The sequence below is a fragment of the Coenobita brevimanus genome, chromosome 49 (assembly GCF_032717465.1).
Source record: "Coenobita brevimanus isolate Jiangsu-jjx chromosome 49, ASM3271746v2, whole genome shotgun sequence".
NCBI classification, from domain to species: Eukaryota; Metazoa; Arthropoda; class Malacostraca; order Decapoda; family Coenobitidae; genus Coenobita; species Coenobita brevimanus.
Window position 1 is genome coordinate 1,332,337 of NC_137002.1, and position 20,370 is coordinate 1,352,706.

Here is a 20,370-nt window from a genome sequence, read left to right on the forward strand (position 1 = left end):
GGAAAGGCTGTGCCCGTTTGGCAAAAAGTTTATTATTTGCATACCATGGCAGGAGATCCACCCAGATGAATCTGTGCCATCACATGAAGGGGTTCCCCTTCAGCACCGCACCTTGTCTAGCTTCGTACTTTATTTGTGAAGCTTTTAAGTTTTAACTGCCTGCCCAGTAACACTTAGTCATCACAAAATATCCCGCTGCAAGATTCTTGATGCACCTTGACAAGTTCTGTGCCTGACCAGCTGGCTGCACCAAGGTACCCTTCACTACGTAGAGCGGCATCCAGCTCCGTACTAGTCAGACTAGACCAATTGCAACTTTAAAGATGATATGCAGTCTAGGTATGCTGCGGTGGACCACCATGGCTGTAAGGCTTGATCTCTGAAGTCTCAAGCTGAACAGTACTGTAGTCTGTACTGAGAATTAAGGACGCTACGCTATTCTGTTATAACTACCTAACTTTCGTGGTTTACTCACCTGGTTGGCTACCCTACTACAATTAACAGTATGGCTCGGTAGGAATCTGCATTACAAGAAGTAGGGCAGCCCATACCTGCTGGCACGCCAGCCTCGTTTCCTATATACATCATCATCAGAATAGACTAGTGATTAGAGGCTGAGTTTTGTGCCATATCCACGGTAGTTGCACTACTTGAAGGACTTCGAATTAAGAGTCGTAGTTATTCTATATAGTCGAACAGGATGTGACCTAGTTGTGAGTGGAGGGACTTTTTAAATGATGCAAACAAGGCGGTCATGTATGTTAAACGGATATGTATATATTTTTTTATGCCTAGTTTGCAGTATATTCAAAACCCGCCTCAGCAACCGCCTCGTACCTCTTCTTCTTCTCCCTGTCAATATCAGCTGCTGACTGCATTGCAAGATGGGTTATCTGCTTAAAAATAAAGCCACCTCTTGAAATTCCAATTTTTAGTACAATATCGGTGGCTTTGAATATAAATAAAAAAATCTTTTTAATATATTTTATCTGTCTATAGCCAGACGCCATAATCCCGTAAGGGGTGGCCGTTTGTCTTTGAGTTAGTGGTTTTACAGGAAGGGGCACTAACCCTCCGCAAACCCACTTGTTGACACGTGGGGAACACGTGTGGGCTGGTTACTGTATGTATATGGTTACCAACCAGTGTTATAAATAGTTTCCCAGCATACAGAAAATCATTAGCCTTGTCACTCAATGTAAAGCCACCTGAAAAGAAAAGAATGGTAATAAAAAGTGACAGGCGAGGGCTCTCACCATCCACTCACTCGATGTAGTGTTACTCTCGGTCTCTCGGATGTCTGTCGTTTCCTCTGGGGGGCGCGGTAGCACAGTGGTAGCGCGCCGGACTCGTAATCGGGGGATTGCGAGTTCGAGCCTCGCTCGGGCTGCCGTGCCGGGAGTGGTAGTTCGCTCCTGTAACCCTAGCGGGACTATATAGTCCAATACAGGGCTTAGCTCGGGGGAACTCCATTTCTCCCATGTCCTTTCCTCTCCTCCATCCTTCTTTCCTTCCATCCTCTTCCATTTTTCTTTCCTCTTCCTTCGTGCTTGTGGGTGGCTCTACACTGAGTGACAAGCCAATTGGTTTCCTGTACATCAGGAAACCATTTACTACACTGGATGGTAACCATGTAGCCAAATTTTGGCACCTGGTGGTTTAGTGGACAATTACAGTGCTCCAACCGGATTGAGCCAGTGAAGGTTTATATCCAAGGGATGGTTGGGGTTGATTGCTCACGTAATGCCACTCAGGGATGAGTGAGATTGGTCACTCTTGCCTTTAATGTCAGGACCCAATCAACACTTTCCATTGTCATCCATAGCCCATATATCCCTACATACCACAACTGAAAATTTCCAACATCTTGCGGTCTACCTTTATTACAGGACAGAATTCCTCCGTTTCCTTTTTACACACATCACTGAACCACACAAAATTACCTTCCTCACATCTACTGAACATGTCTTTTGTCTTGCTAGTACAGTATCAATCTTGTCCTGTTGTTTTCATACCATCCCTTCATCTATCAAACATCTCATTAGTTTCCTCTATGTTTTCAGCAACTAAATCACGAGCATATAACAGTTCCCCCGGTGGTCCACTTTTAAATTCCCTTGGACAGTGTTTTAATTGCTCCTCACTGATGCACACCAAAAATAACCATGAATTCCTTACTTTATTCTCATTTTACTCACCGTCATTCTGCAGTTGGGCCCATCACACACGTTCAACCAAACAATCCATTCATCAGCACGTACAGTAATACCATGATGTATGATACCCCTAGATACGATACCCCAGCTTAACGATGGGGGTAGAAATCCAACCATACCCCACCTAATGATGGCCAAACCCTGGTTTAACAATGGGTTTTGATTTTCTTTTATTTATTCTGATGATATTTTAGACTAAATCCGTGTATTTAGGTTGATTTATACAGTTTTTAGACTTAGATTGATGTGTTTTAGCAACAGGTGGGGTGAACATTGTCATTTTAGGGTACAGTTTACTAAGCCTGATTTTTTTCCAGACTTATAGTTGGCGATCTTCAGATTTTATTTGTTGGTTTTAGTGAGTTATTTACAGGTGTTAGGCTTCGGTTAGTTTCCTTGACAGCTGGTAGGCCATTTGGATTGGCTTTAAACTTGTTTTTGGGCTCATTTGGGTGAGTTTTGGCATTGGTTTGGGGGGAAACCCAAGTCTGGTAAACACTCCACATTAATTTACAAGTTAAAAGTACCCTGATATACGATATCCTGCCTAACGATGGGGTTTTACCTGACCAATTACATTATTAAACTAGGTTATGCCTGTAGTTCTATCATGGCCATATTACTGCCAACCTCAGAACCCTGCCATATACCCCCAAATCCAAAAACAATGCATTAGTCGTGTTTCATCTAGCACAAAACCAAATTACATATCGCTTATACTCACATTCTTAATAAATAAGACCCGATCTACATTTATTGTCTGATCTATCTATTTTATCATCCTCATGATCATCATCCAGACCTCCTTTCCCACCTTAACTTTTTTTTAGACAATGTAATTGTCTCCATAACCAGATGCATGGTAAGCCAAGAGGGTGACTAGACTGGTAAACTAGTGCTTGTGGCCCATTTCACTGGGAATGCTGTTATTTTGCTCTATCTCTATAACATTTTTCTCCTTGCTTTTTGGATGATTACCCCATCTCTGTGTGGGAAATAAAGTTGAGATGATGATGATGATGATGATACAGTGAGTATTTCATCCATCAATTATGGGAAGTTCCATCATAATTCTCTAATGGAAAATAAGGAATGCCTCTGGTTTTATAAGATCAGTATTTATTAAAACTAAAAATGTTTTTGTGATGATGCAGTGTACGGAAACCAAATTCTTTATTGTACAACCTGAAGCATTTATACCAACTTAATCAATGGTACTGTATACAAATTCTGGTGATTAAATCACCAAGGTAAGTATATAAATGAAGATGGGAATATACAAAGTGAACAGCTATAGGAAGAACTAAAAAAAGATGTGTTATAAAGTACATAACAATATGTGCTTGTTGTGCATCTAGGTTACAGTTATGTTTGAGGACAAACTTCTTGCCATGTTTTGAGATCTTGTGGAAAGCTATTAATGGATTAAAACCAAAAACAAACTGCTACCTACATAATCCCTTCAGCTGTTAAGTTACAACTTAAAAAAAATGCCAACAAGTGATTTTTTTTTTTTTTTTTTTAAATCTAGCTAAAGCATTTGACTACATTTGTATAATGCTAGTTCATGGGTAGGCATTACAAAAATTATTCCTATCTTGCAATAAACTCTTTTAGAAAGCATATTTACAACAAAGAAAAAGGAAAATATACAGTATAAAAGATCAGTTAATAAAATTACTCAAGCAAGTCACACCTGAGAATGATACTTCTCACTCTCAAAACATGACAAACTGCCTATTACATTTTCTCTTAGTACAAACCTTCTGTCTCTTTTCCTCCTCCTCCTATTATTCTCATGTATTATTTTCCTCTCCCTCTTTGACTAAGTTCAAAAACCTCACATTCTTTCTTCTTTTTATTTCTCTCTTTGACTACTCTTATCTCCACCTCCTTTGTTTCATCCCACCTCATCCCCACATCTTTCTACCTTACATCAATTCATTTGTTTTCTTCATTACCACATTTCTCTTTCATCTCCTTGTTTCTCTCAGCTCATACTTCCTTATCATCCCCTCTCTCTCCTTGGCTACACATCTCCTCCACCCCTTCTTCTGGCCACGGTCTCATGCATTTCCTCTTCTCCAAATCTCTCTACCTTAATAATACTCGTCTCCTCAACACATCATCATCTCCCTGATCCATCCTTGCCTTGTCTACATGTCTGCAACTAACTTCATCTTCCTAGTTTCTCTCATTTCAGTTCTTACTATCTGTCATCCTTCCCCAATTGTATTATGTATATCCCTTTTTACCCTTCCTCTTTCTCACTTCTCATTACCCCATTTCATCTCTCTCCAAGGTCAATTAAAAGCATGCAAACACGGGGGAAACAACATAATGTACTCTCTCGTCCACCTCTGAGAATGAAATATTGACACCTGTGCCAGCATTCAGCTGGTTGTACTAAGCACCAACAAAGATGCCTGAGTGTGTGCCTCGAACATTAGGAACTTCACAATGAGATTATGTTTCCTTTCCCCCCTGTTTCCAGACTTTGACTAACCTGCAGTTTCTCTCATAAACTCTCTCTCACGACTCTTCATTCCTCCTCTATCCCAGTTCATTCTTTTCTGTACTTCTACTTAATTCCTCTACCCTGAATCTCTGTCTCACCTACATTCATTTCCTCTTTACATTCCCTTTTTATTACTTTACCCCTTCTTCTGCCTTTCCTCTTTAGTTTTTCCTCTTCCCTATATCTTTCTATCTCACATTCACTCATTTCCTCTTCTCATCGCCACTGTTCTTGCCTCCTTTCCTCATCCGTGACTCATTTCTTGACTGGTTTGAGGTTTTTGTTGATACGATTGATGAGTCGGTCAGGTCGAGCGTGTTTTCTTGTGCCCTGAAAAGAAGAAAATATGAAAGACAAGAAGGTACAGGTATAAGAAGTAAGGGTGGTGAGAATTCATGGGAGAGGAGAGGAGAGGAGAGGGGAGAGAAGGGGAAGAGAGGGGTAGGGGAGGGGAGGGGAAGGAAGGGGTAGGGGAGGGGAGGGGAAGGAAGGGGGAGGAGGGGAGGGGAAGGAAGGGGGAGGAGGGGAGAGGAAGGAAGGGGGAAGGAGGGGAGGGGAGAGCTGAGAGGAGGGAGAGAACAGGATAAAAAAGAGAGGAGAGGACAGATGAGAGGAGGGAGAGAACAGGATAAAAAAGAGAGGAGAGGACAGATGAGAGGAGGGAGAGGAGAGGAGAGGGAGAAGAGAGGGGTGAGGAGAGGAGAGGGAAAGGAGAGGGGAGAGGAGAGGAGAGGGAAAGGAGAGGATACAGAAGAGGAGAGCAGAATAAAACCGAAAGGAGAGATGAGCTACCACTTGATTTTATTCACCTTCAGAAGAGACCTTTCAGAATGAAGGGGCTAACGAAAACTATATCTAACTTGTTCAATTCAGAAAGTCTCTCCTAAGCTTAAAAAAGCATCTAAAAGCAGCCGGAATAATATACAAAAGACATCACTACAGCGAAACTGTTAACACTATGTGTGGTGCATGTAAGAGGAAGGGGAAACTGTGTGACAGTATGAGAAACAGGAGATAAAAGAATAACTGAAGAGACAAAATGTTGCACATGAGAGAATATGCAAGAAAATGGTCAAGAATTAAGAAAAGAAGGTTACACATAAGACAAAATATGAGTGAAGAGAAGCAAATGAATGAAGCACTATACAAAGTAGAGAAGTGCTGAGAATGAGGTGATATGCAAGAAAATGATCTGCAATTAAGAAAGGATGGTTAGAGATAAGAATAAACAAGATTTAACTTAAAAACACCTTTCCTAAGTCAACTAAGATGGCAGTTACATATTTTATCATGAACTAAATAATCCAATGTTTCCTACACCTCATGACCAGGAAAAATTAGTACTATACCAGCACCCTATGTATGGAGAATGAATATTTAACTGAAATGTCAGTACTTAAAAAATAAATAAATAAATAAACAAAATTAAATTACATGTTAGTAATACTGAACACTACTTCGTAACATTCATGCACCAAAATTAGTTATCCCAGCACCAATGTTGCCCCTGTATCTAACCTCCAAAATGAAACTACAGTAGGATCTCCCTATGCTGTGTTAACAGGTAACAGATCCACTCTAGTAAAGCCTTCACTCTCATATATATATATATACTGTACACACACAGAATGCACTAACTTCAAAACATTTAGTGATAAAATATTGTATAAAATCTGAGAGCTTTCTTCTCAGTCAGAGGTGTAGCCAGATAAGTCCTGGGTCCTTATTTTTTTGAGCTTAAAAGGCTTTCTTGTACTCTTCCATAGTGACTTACTTTGCATGTTTCATTAAGTCATTATCTAGTCCTGTGGTGCCCTATGAGAAGCATAAGAGCTCGGGGCTAGGCAAGTTGGCCCTGGCATTCAAAATGAAAGCAACCAGTTTCACTCACCCCTGAGTGGCATGACATGAGCAATAAACCCCAACCACCCCTTGGATATAAGCCTGCCCCAGCTCAATTAGACTGAAGCGCCTTAATTACCCACTAAACCACCAGGCACCATAATTTGGTTATACGGTAACCACCCAGCACAGTAAATGGTTTCCTGGTGTACAAAAAACCATTTGGTTTGTCAGTCAGTGCAGAGTCACCCATAGACAGAAGGAAGAGGAAACAATTAAGGAAGGAAAGACAGAAGGGGAAGGAGTGGAAGAAGGAAGGGAGGAAACGGTAGTTACCCGAGAGCGGCACTACACAGAATGAGCGGATGGTGAGTGCCCCCATCTACACCTAAATATTCTACTGTATGTTATTTACATATTTCTGACACCAACACTATCTGCATAAATAAAGGACAGAAAAATACTACAGTACTGTGCCCTGTCCCATAACAGACTGCGAGAAGCTACACAGCTTCCTCAGCTGATGAGAATACAATCCTAATACACAGTAAGTTTCACTGTAATATGATGCCCTGTTACAGCTGCTAACACTCACTTATTCAAGCATATCATCAATATCCCCCCATCCCCCAGCCTAAGGATGGGGTGAGACTGAATCCATAAGCAAGGAAAGAAGAGTACAAAATTGGCAGAACCATCAACAACATACCCAGTGAAATGGGCTACACAAACATTCACACCATTCAAGCCCCCCAGAATCCTGATTCTACCTCACTGGCCTAACCATCTGTAGTTCTGTACATATTTTGCCCCCTTAGTTTTCTTTACACATACGCTTCAAATTACCCATCTGACAGTCAATCTCACGGCCAAAAAAAAAAAAAAAGTGTGCCAGACTCATCACGTGCTTGTAAGTATGTAATGCATCCAGTTAAATCTTATCCCCTGTCAGATCCCTTTATTATCAACTTCCATGCCTTGTATTTTTAACACATTCATTAATCACTCAGCCATCTTCTTGGCCTAACATCCCTCATGGTATGAAAAATGAAATACTTGATCTAGTGCAAGAACACAGAAGACCTCCTGTATTAATATTAAATTTGGTAAGCATTAACAGACATGCACAAATATTTTAAAATTAATTACAATTGTACCAGAAATGTCAGTACCTGATTACAATACAGTACCCAGATACAATCCTCAAGAACAGTTCTACAGTTCTGTTCAAGATGGGTTAGTTGTCCTTGAAACATTAATATTCTAAAGATTAGTAAAGTGTTCTAGCAGCTAACAGTAAAGCGAGTGTTTCCACTGGTGAGGTTGTCGATAAGTTGGCTGTATTCAGGCAGCCAAGAAAAGCATGCGATATCTCCAACTAATGATGCTAAAATCCCAAAAGAATGGTGATGCATTGAGGGTGTGCATCTCAGCATATTCAACTACAAGAAGCTTGCACTGCCTCTACAGAAATGTCTTTAATACAAGGAATGAGAGGGGAAGAAGAACTCAAGGATAAAAAGACGGGAAGGTAAAGGTAGACACGGTATGAAAAGACAGCAGAATAGAAGGTAATGTGGCAAAGAGAAGCCAGACCATCAAGCTGTAGCTCCTTCCCAGCTTAACCACCTTGTATCATGACAAACCTTAATGATGCAGACAGGACATTGTAATTTCTCGAACCGAAGGGTCTACGGAATATCCTTAGCTTTTTTGAACTTCCGTTGGAGTCGACACTGTCACTTAAACCTTTGGGTGTCTGTCAGGGGTTAGGTTAGGTTAGGTTAAGTGATCATTGATGAGCTGGTGTTTCTGATGCAGGAAACTTCTTCATGCTGTTAGTAACACATAATTCTGTACATTTCCTTAGTACTGATGAATAATATCTGCACTTTTCTTAGTATTACGGAATTATAATAAAATGGGATACTTATGATAATACAGTATTCTGATCTATACAGCATGTTCAGAGCATTACAGATACCCAAATGTTCAAGATTATATTATTCCATTGCCCATATATTTAACAAGGCAAGGCACAATATTAAAACAAATCACATGAATTTCTTACACTGTGTCTATGGTCAATACAGTATTTTTATTCTATTTCTGTTTCTTTAATTAAACTTCTGAAACTCATCATGATTCAGTGTTATCTGTACATCAATCTAGATTCTAGAAGCTTATTTCAGAACACGATGTAGTGACAAGCATCACATTATGGTAAACTTAATACAGCACTTTAAAGTCCATGATACTCTGTGGTATACCTTGCCTTATTATTATTCTGAAGTTAAGTAAATGCAGGAGTAATGATATATAATCTATCCATAAACTAATTCCAAAGCCCGAGTTAATATAAGGTGGTCATGACAAAGCGCCTCTAAAATACTTCATCAACACTAACCTCCAAAGACTTTCCCTTGCTTTTAACGAGACTCAAAACGTCCATGAGAATCAAACTATATATCTGCACAAGTGGATTCATGTGCAATATATAGTATGAAGTCAAAAGCTATATCCTTTTTTTTATTAAGTACCTCAGCTCCTCTGATCTCTAAATGTAACTATCATGTGTTACTAGTGTTTAAGAAGCTTTGTGGGAGCCAAGCACTTTTGAACAGTGGTAAGCATGCATGTGGACAAGGGAGAAACAGATGGTACTTATACACTGTCCATTTTATCTTGGCAAACTGCAATTTCTTTATACTGAATGCCATGGCGCTAGTCATGGAGAAGTACTATGTAAATGACAGACACACAGTAAGTCATACTCTGCCATAAAACTTGGTGAAATAAGGTGCAAAAAGACAAAATCTCCACTAAGTTAAAGTGGCCAACTTTAGCAAATTATAAAAGCAGGAGCCACTTCCCTGGAGAAACTTTAACATCCTGGTTTAAATGCAACTACTGTATACACATTTGATACCTTACTTTTGCATTTTCCTTCTGTTATTAGGTCCTACCACCTCTCCAGTCAGCATCATCTTAAATAAAACACTGCCATCAGGGCTTCGGTGGGTTATGTATAAACACCATCTTGATGCCTGAGAAAATGCATCTTTAACTCTTCAAACAGACAAATAAACTTGTCTTTGTCCAACAGTTACCAATATGCTAAGTTTTTCCCTTCCATCTTGTATAAACTAACAAAAACTAATGTTCAAGGAGTAACAGTATCTGAAATCAATAAGCTCAATTAAAATGACTGAACTGCTTGCCACTTAACATTACTGGTGTGTACACATTCAGATCACTGATATTTCCAGAACTGCTGATTAAGGGACTTCAACAATATACAGTAGTGTAAATACAGTATACAAAAAATATGCAAAAATCAATTAAGCAAGCGAAACATGAAACATGACAACAGCAGCCTCCAACTCAAAAAAAAGCTATTACCTTATTCATCCAATAAAGCCGATCATAAGTGCCAACAGCACCAAGAACACAAATGACTTATTATTTATGCAGGCTGAAAAAGTAATATGAGAAGGTGGCTGAAAGGAGTATATACAGTAAAAGGAGAGGCAAAACTAAGGTGAAATAATCTATGAATCTGGTTTCTTGTACTGCAGTTACCTTGCAAAAATATCCAAATTAAAAATATTTCAGATATTATTAGCTCAATAAATCAGAATATTTACCAATATGGAAAGATACACTGCTGTTTAAACCTCAGATGATGGGGAATATATAGCACCTTCCTATCATGAAATCTAAATTAATTCTGCTCAACCCTGAAAAAACACACTTCGTAACATTACTGATTTATGTCAGAAATCTTGAGTTACCAGTACACAACTTTTGAACTAACTATCGCCTAAGTTCCTGGTAGCTACTGTGCTTGAATTACCTTTTCCCATAAGTTTCTCACTGCTACTTAAACTGTCTGCTTAAACTACAAGTACAGGTATGTAAATCCCCCAATTAACCTAACTCACGACTTTTAACCTTTACAGTGGTATGATGTCTTCTATATTTTATTATGTATGCCAATGAAAGATCTAGTTTGTTAAAAAGAAATCTCTCATGGTGTTTGCAACCTGCTCCATTAGCATCTTTGTTATCATAATATTTTATATTTCATTCTGTATAACTACAATATTCAAATGTAATTAGATATCCATCACAATGAAGGAACCAAAATTCCCTAATAACTACAAGACTTAACATCCTAAACTTTCCTGAGTTAACTGATTGTCAATACATAAATAGTTTTCCAAATTAAGAGGGACTTTTAAATTATTGACCAAACAGTCCCTGCTTTAACAACTGGTACTCTAAGTCTGGGTAACTGCCAAATCAACTTTACAGGGAGCTAAAGAAGCAAAATATAATGGACTTTCTATGTTTGGGAACTGCCAAATCAGCTTTAGAGGAAGCTGTAACTTTTTTGTTATATACCATATATAAAATTACAAAATGGAGGGGGGGGGGTGGAATTGGACTTTCTGTAGTGTAAGGAGGTATATGGAGTAGGAAAAACAAAAGCTGTGTGTACAAAACAGAAACTTAGTTAGGTACAGGAAGTTTAGCAATGAATAAATGCAAGACAAGTAACAAAAATAAAATGAGGGTGCCACAGGTGTATACTGAGAATATACTAAAAACTTAATATGAAGTAAGGAATTGCAGGCATGACATACCTGATCCTCTGTTAGTACTGCATTAGTTTTCCCTCCCCCCCTTCCCTCTTTATGCTTTTTCTTTCCTTGCTCTCTGGACCTTACCTCACCCTATTCTTATGTTGGAAAAGAGGACAGAATGATGATGATGAATATGACGACGACGATTAATACTATTATCTGGTTAACTTCACATGTACTGTACTGAACATAATGAGAGTGAGGTACATTATGTTACTTACATGCTATACAGGATGTCATGGGTAACCACGTGGCAGTATACTTACCATACCAGGTAAGGAAGGATAATATAAACAGTAAGGAATGGAGGGTTCAATGCCTGATTACACTTAATCATTCAGCCCTGGGGCATAACCCCTATTTGTTAACTTAATCTTACTTCTAACAGCCAATTTTCCTTCATTTAATGGAGATGCTAAAGTGAAGGGGTTAATGGAGGTTATAAACCCTCCAGTTTGAAGTCTCTCCTGAGCTGCCTAAAATCATCTGGAGGCAGCAAAAATAAACTGTTAAAGACATCACCATATTAAAGGGGATAACTATTCTGTCCCTCCTTACAAGATGTGAACAAAAAAAAGACAGATAATTCAAGTGTACAGCCATGGAAAAAATACTCCTCCAGTTATTAGTTGCTTATTATGAAACTCCTACACAGTATTCTGAAAAGTTTGCTGAGTGCCAAAGACCACATTGCTGGGTTTCAGAAATCACTGTTCACTGTCTTGATACTCATCATTATGGAGTGGTTCAATTATTATGTCCTCAACTGTGCTTAGCCTCACCTCCTGTTCGCTGTTATCCAGTTTTCTCCATGGTGACTTTCCTCTGGCCAGGAGTCTGCGGAGTGAAGCTGGTGTTTTGAGAGCCTTCCTGTTCCTGGGTGTGCCTCCAACCCCTGATGCTTTGCTTACCACTGAGGGGGTTCTGGAGGACCTGCCTGCTGGGGATTGACCAGCCACGGACCGGGACAGGGATGGTCGCCCCCTGCACGACCCCGGTGATGACCCCGCAGATGTGAGAGATGGTGACCTTCCCTGTAACATATAAATAATATAAAGGGTAACAGCCAGTTATTCATTACACCTTTGGGGACATATGAGGGCTGGAAGCTGCAATGCCACAATTCAGATCACTTAAGCCCAATGCATGACCCCAGTGATGAGTTAGATGACCCTGTATATGAGGCCCCTAATAACATAGTGTACCGAGCGCCACTGCAAGCGAAACAGAGTTAACCCTTTCAGAATGTCACTAATTTCTCTTCTACCAAGATTAGCATGACATGAACATACGAACTTCAAGCTTAATTATAAAAAAAAGCACTAAAAAATATTCACTAGTTCCAAAGTTATGGCATTTTGAAAGTTACACAGCTTTAACTGCGTTTTTCCCCGTTTTCAACATGTGGCATTCAGTACACTATGCTATTAGAGGCCTCATATGTGATGCATGGTGATCTCCCCTGTAACATACAGAAAACATAAAGGGTAACAGTCAATCCTTTATTACATCTTTGTGGGTGTAGGACAGTTTGAGGCTAGGCTACCATATCTGTACTTCTTATCATTTAAACTGCAGACAATCCTTAATTTTTTTAAAAACATAGTGTGTTTTTTTGTGTAATATATATATATATATATATATATATATATATATATATATATATACATATACATATATATATATATATATATATATATATATATATATATATATATATATATAATATATACTGTATATATCTATCTATCTATCTATCATCTATCTATTTATCTATCTATATATATATATATATATATGAAATCGTTATTGAGGTTCCATGATAAGGCATTTAACACCATCAATCCAGTGATGCAATTTTTACTCTACTCAGGCCATGCTGGGAAGGATTTCTAAGTGAATGAATTCCTGGAGCTAGACCTTGATAGATCACACAGCCCCGCTAAGTGACAGGAGAGCGCTACCTCTCCCAGCAAGGCAGCTACCCAGGTGAGGTGCGAACTCTCAACCCTTTGGTCTCAAGTCCGGTGCTCTACCACTGAGCCACCCCGCTCCCTGGGATTTCTAATGGCTACTGAAGTTAAACTAAAAAAAAAAAACCACCGTCAATCACAGCCAGCATTAAGATTAGAGAAAAACTTCCAGCCACCTCTTGCATATGAACCCTGAATATTTATAGTCATTTTTTTTTATTGAGGCGAAGACACATGGTGATAATTAGCTGAATGCAACATTACTTCATAATCTCTTTACTCATTAGCATTATTAATTGACAACATATATCTGAAGAGGGAAATCTGGGTTAGTAAATGTTATTCGGACATGTTGCATTCAGCCAGTCATCACCAACTTGTCAAGTACATCTTTACCTCATTAAAAAAAACTGAGTATAGTGTATGTTCCCCTCTGACCCCAGACCTCTATGAACCATGCCACCACGGTATCTGCAATACATTACTACCATTACAATTTCTTACAAAAAATCAAATGATAGTCGCTACATTTAGAAAGCAAGGGACACATGTACTCTGTCTACACAAAGTGTGATTAGAAATTACTTCTTTATACACTACAAATTTTGTTAGAAACAATATAAAGTAAAATAATTACAAACTTTACTAATTTTGTAAATGGCAGTCCAATAGTACTTTGCTACAATGCTACATAATTAAAGGTCAGTAACTACAATTTTGTGCTCCATATTTATAAAAAAAAAAAAATTAAAAAAAAAATAAAAAAAAAGCTACTTCATATGTGAGAATAAACCAAAATTCAGTACAGGAATCACAAAGTAACCAATGGCTGCATCTGTGGGCTGCTCTTCCTGCTATACTGTACAAGTGTGGCACCATCATACCCACCTCACGTAAGTGTAAATGACATTCCATTCACTAATACAGGATACTGTAGCCTGTGCTGCTTTATCACATATTAACCCCCTGAATCTGGTGACTCCCCCCCCCCCCATCTCTAGATAATTCAGAAAGATCCTTCTATAAAATGGTTATGTCTTTGTTGCTGTTTTTGTTCTGATCAGACTCATTTGAATAAGAACTTGGTGGACTACAGGCTGAGAATGTCCTCCTGCAGTCCACCATCATCCTCCTTTAAGGGGATTGGGAGGGAGGTGAGGGACGTGTGTATAAGTAGACATTCTAGTTGCTCAGTTAAATTGGTGCTGCCATGTGAAGGTATCTTGCTCCAACAGCAGTTAACATCTCTACCAAGCTGAGTTACTGAATCTACAGATAGTAAGAATAAATCAACAAAAACATCACCATATTGCAGGGATTACTGTGGTAAAAATCTGCCATCCTGGTAAATGACATGTGATGTACATGTGCTGAACATACTGTACCAGTCAAATGATTTAACAATGCCTCTGCCCATCCTTGCACTACCTTTCTGCTCCTGTTTGCCCAGCTGGCCAGAGTGATGTCAGAAAGAATGGACTCCCGCCTGTTTTCCTTCTCTGCTGGACCCAGGCTCCGGCGGCCAGGTGTGGGCGGGCCGGGCCGAGAGTATGACGTCTGTGGTGGAACAACCTAAACTTAGTTTGTCCACCTTTTTTTTTTTAATCTATCTATCTATCTGGCTACCATCCAGTTCTTTATTACTCCATCAGGTGCACAGAGGACCAGGACAAATCTACTTAGCCCTGATATTTAAGGCAAGAGACTACTGTACTGTGCTTGCTTGTCACTGAGTGGCATTATGTAACAATACTGTAAATACCATCTATCTCTCTTGAATATAAACCCTTGTCACCCAATACCACCTGAAGCACCTTATCTCACAAGACCATTAGCCTCCAATTCATTATATGGTTTTTCATCCATTTTCATCCAATCCAGTACTGCCTCATAAGGAGTATAGAGGCCCAGGACTAGGCTATTCAGTTCAGTCACTAAAGATGAGAGGCCCGTTGGTCATCCCTGAGCAGCATCACATGAGGAATAAACTCTAATCATCCCTTGAAAGTAGATCCCAATAGGCCACATCTGGATGGAGCACTTTAACTAACTAGTCTGCCACATATCTAAACTCTGACTGAGGGCAATGGAGCTAATGCACTACATCAGTACACAGCACAAAGTCCCACCGGTGATCTCCCTGCGTGCACCACAGAACTGTTCCATATAGGGGAAAGTACTTAAGTGCGGCAGGGGGTTATATGGTTACCACCCTTCAAGTATAATTTCATTTCTCTAATAGATTTAGCTAAGACCTCTCCAAATAAATGCTAGGTAAACAGTACTTGCATCTAATTGTCCATGAATTATGAACCTTATTGAATAAATGTTTGGAAAAGAAAAAAAAATTCTCCATTCTTCTTAATTAAATATTTCACAATACAATAATCACCTAATCTCTCCACATCCAAAACATCTTGCTCAAGACCTCACTCATACTATCCACATATATTTAGTTTACCTCTTAAATATGCACTTAGCAGTTTATTCTCCCCTGATGCATTATACATTCAAACAACTATTCCCTTTTCACTGTGTTCATCTCTATTCACATGACACCTACTGGCCACACAACACATCTACAGTGTATAAACCTCAATAATGAACCCTTGAGATAAGATGATGTCTATTAATACCTTTTTATTTTTTCCTCACTACCACCAGATTATTTTATTCAGCTTTGGGAAGATCCTTCATTGAAGGGATCACAATAATTTCCATTCACTCCACCCAATATAACATCCTTCATACAGTAAGACCCCCTTAAGTTGACCTAACTGAGGCTTAAGCATGTATAACTCACCTGCAAATCTGACCTGTGACCACCTCATCCTTAGGGGATACCAAAGTGGCTATTTCAGGAAAATTTATATTTTTCCTTCCAGAATGGTTACATACTGCACAACTAAGAAAATATGACCAGAATATACAGTACAGGCCAAAACTGTGTCTGACTTAACCCCAGTGGCTGTGGGTCCAGAAACCATTGGGGTTCACGGGCTGACCCAGGCACCATTTTTCAAGTTTCGAGAATCATCCCCCCCTCCCCCCCTCCTTACCAAACTGAAGAGAAATGTCTGGTGCACCTGCCAATGCAATTTTTTTTTAGCTTCCTAGATCCATCCTGTGTTTCACAAAGTCTATCTATCTATCTATCTATTGCCAGATGAATTAATCCCGTAAGAGATGGCCACAAACAAATAGCCTCCATGTCGCCCTGTCCCCCACCATTTCACTGGCCTGTTCCCAGCTCACACCCTCCTCTCTCATATACCTCTCTACTCCATCCCTCCTAAGCCCCTCCCTCCCTCACATACATTCTCCTCATCAGTTTCTCACTCTCCATCCTCTCCACATGGCCAAACCACCTCAATGTATTTCTCCTAATGCTTTCTATCACATCCACATCCACGCTACATTCTTCATTTGTCAGTCTGTCTCTCCATGTGACTCCACATGCTCCTCTCAAATAACGCATTTCCACTGCTCTCAGACTTGACTTGCGTCCCTCCAGCAAGGTCCAAGCTTCACTTCCATATGTTACAGTTGGTATCACAATACTGCCATGCAGCAACTTTTTCACTTCCATGTTCACTTCCCTGTTTCTTATCACTGCTTTCAAAGAACCAGCAACCTTCCTTCCTTGATGTACCCTTTCAAGCACTTCACCCTCCAATCTTCCATCCTTACTCATCATACAACCCAATTACACTTAAATGCACCCAAATTTTCCATTTCCTCACCATCCAACCTCACTTTACATTCACTGACTTCATTTCTCTTGAAGACAATAACTTTAGTCTTCCCTACACTTACCTTTAGATTCCGTTTCTTACACATTCTCCCACGCTCATTCACCTGGCCTTGCAGTTTCCTTTCATCTTCACTTAACAATACATGATCATCTGCAAACAACAATACTTTTCCAAACACTGCCCTCTCTCCTTAGGGCCACTCCAACATCCATTGCCCTACCTTGTACCTCATTTAAAACCCAATCCATATACAGACTGAACAACCATGGAAACATGACACATTCCTGTTTCAATCCAACCTTCAAATAGGAAAATTCACTTAGTTCACTGTCCACATGCACTGCGGCTTTAGCACCCTCACACATACTCTTCACGGCATTCAACAACTTCCCATCTCCTCCATACATTCTTAATACTTTCCACATTCCTTGTCTATCCACCCTGTCATATGCTTTCTCCAAATCCAAAAAGGCCAGACACAACTTCTTTCTCTTCTCTAGGCACTTTTCCACTATAGACCTGAGAATGAATATCTGATCTACAAAACCTCTTCCTTTCCTAAAACCTCCCAGTTCTTCTCCAACTAATTCCTCTGTTATTTCTCTACCTATGTTAATAAGTTTCCTAATATATACCTTTCCTATTACACTAAGTAGACAAATGGCCCTATGATTAACACTTCTTTTTCCCCTTTTCCTTTGTACAGGGGAATAATTATACTTGACATCCAATCCTCCAGGACTCTACCTTCCTCCCAGGCCAATCTCCACATCTTCCATATCCATTCTACTACTACCTCTCTCCCATACTTCAGCATTTCACCACACACTCCATCAATTCCTGTTTTTTTTCCCCATTTTGACTTTCTTCATTGCTTCCCCAACATCCATCCTACTGATTTCTTCCACTCCTCTCACATTCCTCCTTCTCCCAGCCATTCCCCAGGCACTTATACTCACGTTACTTTCATTCTCTTTGTTCAAAAATTCCTTGAAGTGTTTTCTCCACCTGTTCACTTTTTCTCCCATCTCCACTAGCAATCTACCATTTTTATCTATCACTCCCCGACTAATGTCTTTGTCACCCTGTCTAACTCTCTTTACCTCTTTCTAGAACATTTTCTTTCCCTCCACTATACACTCAAAGTCCTTCCAAATTCCTCATCCACTCTTCTCTCCCTTATTAATCTTTTCACCTCTCTCTTCCCCTCTACATATAACTCTCTCTCCTGTCTCTCAACTTCCTCCATGCTCCTGTTTCTTATCAACTCACTATATGCTTTCTTTTGTGTTTCGCAATGAAGTGGAAAAATTTTTGCTAAATGAGTGCATACATTCTGGAGAAAACTAAGCAGAGTAGTTAAAAAAAACATCGTGCTAAGAAATATCCATATTTTCACCCCCAGAATGAAGTGCTGAAATGGCTTGAAATGACTAGATATGTGTATTACAAACAAAATCAGTGAATAATATGGGAGGTGGTTTAGTTTGTGTCCAAATAGAGGCAAGAGATGGTATTTTTTGACTCTAACCATTTAAGGGGCTAAAATTTAATACAACCTGCCACAAGGAAATTGGTATGAAGGGAAGGGAAGGTTTTACATCCGTATATTCACCACGAGAACAACTCAGATGTTGCTGAAGTGCTTGTGCAAAACAAGAAATACGTAAAATGAACAAATTCAGTACATAATACTGTATATGTATTTATAATCATCATCATCATCACCATCCAGACCTCCTTAACTGCCTTAGGGCAGGGTGAGGAGTAGTACTTATAATAAAAAATATAATTTTAAATGTTTTCCCTCTCTTTTTTTTTTTTTATGTTTATAACAAGTGGTAGGTGGTGGCAACCATCATCCACTCACTTGATGTAGTGCTGCCTACGTCTTCCTTAGCCTTTATCATTCTTTTTCTGTGCCTGCCTTCCTCTCTTCCTATTTCTCTCATCTTTCCTGTCACTTCTTATTGCTTTTTCTTTCCTTTACAGGTGGCTTTACACTGTGTGACAAGCCAAATGGTTTCCTGTAAGCCAAGAAAACATTTACAATGCTGGGTGGTAACCATATAACCAAACCATACATGCTCCCTACGTGTCAACAAGTGGGTTGGTGAAGGGCTAATGCCCCTCCCCGTAAAACAAATAACTCAAAGTCAAATGGCCACCCCCTAAGGGATTATGGCGTCTGGAAATAGATAGATAGATCGATGTTTATTCCTTTAAGTTTTGTTTTTTAATACTCATGATGGTTTAGGAATGACAGGAGAATGATGATGGGTGAAGCTGTGTAAGAACAACCCTAGCAGTATTTAAAAAAAAAAAAAAAAAAAAAAAAAAAATCTAAGGGGGCTGGTGAAGGAGAGGTATGGGGATGGTGAGGTTGTAAGTACGATAAACAGGGAATATGAATATTTTTCCTGCCAATACAATAAAAACAAGAGGAAAACAGTACAGTAAAAGAAATAATGATGCAAATAAAATGAGTAATGGACAAAAACAACTTACCTTTTACGTTGAAGGGCTGGGGGTTATAGAGTGGGGAGAATGAGGGAGCTTGAGGGATGCTCATCACTCTCCTCTCCCTTCCCAGGTCAAAAGTAAACACTGATAAACAGTCACTGCCTGGTAAAGAACTTTCTTTCTTTTCTTGGCTTTCTTATTCTTAATTACACTGACACTTGAGGGGTGCAAAAGATGGACATCCACTCATGACTGATTCACGAGATGTACTGACCAGCTGAATGGTTTGGAGGCTAGAGTAGGTCTGTGTCAAAATCTCCCAGACCTTCATTCCCTTCCCAAAATTGTTCGCAGTTTTTTACGGGTCACGCTGCATCGATACCGCCGGCAATGCTTTGGTGAAACATCGTTTGCACCGGCAGCCATTTAGGGGTTACAGGAGTTTCTGACTTGTAGAAGTGTGACTTAAGGAGGTCTTACTCTATTTCATTTCTACCATCATCAGACAAATTTACACTGTTCAGATGAAAGTTCTCATTATAAAGGTATTAAGTGGAGGGAAGTCCCTTTAAATGTCAAGAGGCAAAGGTTCCCTATACTTCTTCCAACCACTTAATTCTTCCCATGGTGGTAGCTTTAATACCACCACCTGCATCATTTATGTCTTCAAGATATCAACACTAACCAATATACTTGTTTTCATATTTATCCTTGGCACAGTCCCACCACTTCCATATTTACATGCAGGCTTAAAGTTCTGAGCAATGTGGCAGTGCTATTTGTTTATATTCAACAGGATGGAACCCCCCACCTTTCTTTTACATAATATGGAATCTAAATACTGTACTGGTAACTAAGATTTTATTGAATAAAGTTTCTTAAATGAAGATATTGTCTGAAACCTGAAGTCTGCCTGTAAATACAGAAGTGGGGGAACTAAATCATGCATAGCTT

The 20,370-nt window shown here is 39.4% G+C and overlaps 1 protein-coding gene across 1 annotated transcript in view; it reads right to left on the bottom strand.

Moving 5' to 3' along the window:
• Nucleotides 1–4,373: 4,373 nt before the first annotated feature.
• The window catches only part of LOC145399445 (uncharacterized), a 72,944-nt gene continuing 56,947 nt past the window's right edge, over nucleotides 4,374–20,370 (bottom strand). The window contains exons 26-29 of the mRNA XM_080272060.1: nucleotides 14,627–14,755; nucleotides 12,008–12,259; nucleotides 8,223–8,335; nucleotides 4,374–5,064 (exon numbers count right to left, since the gene is read on the bottom strand). Coding sequence (XP_080128186.1) covers nucleotides 4,938–5,064; nucleotides 8,223–8,335; nucleotides 12,008–12,259; nucleotides 14,627–14,755 — 621 coding nt within the window. The 3' untranslated portion in view covers nucleotides 4,374–4,937. The remainder of the gene's footprint in view (nucleotides 5,065–8,222; nucleotides 8,336–12,007; nucleotides 12,260–14,626; nucleotides 14,756–20,370) is intronic.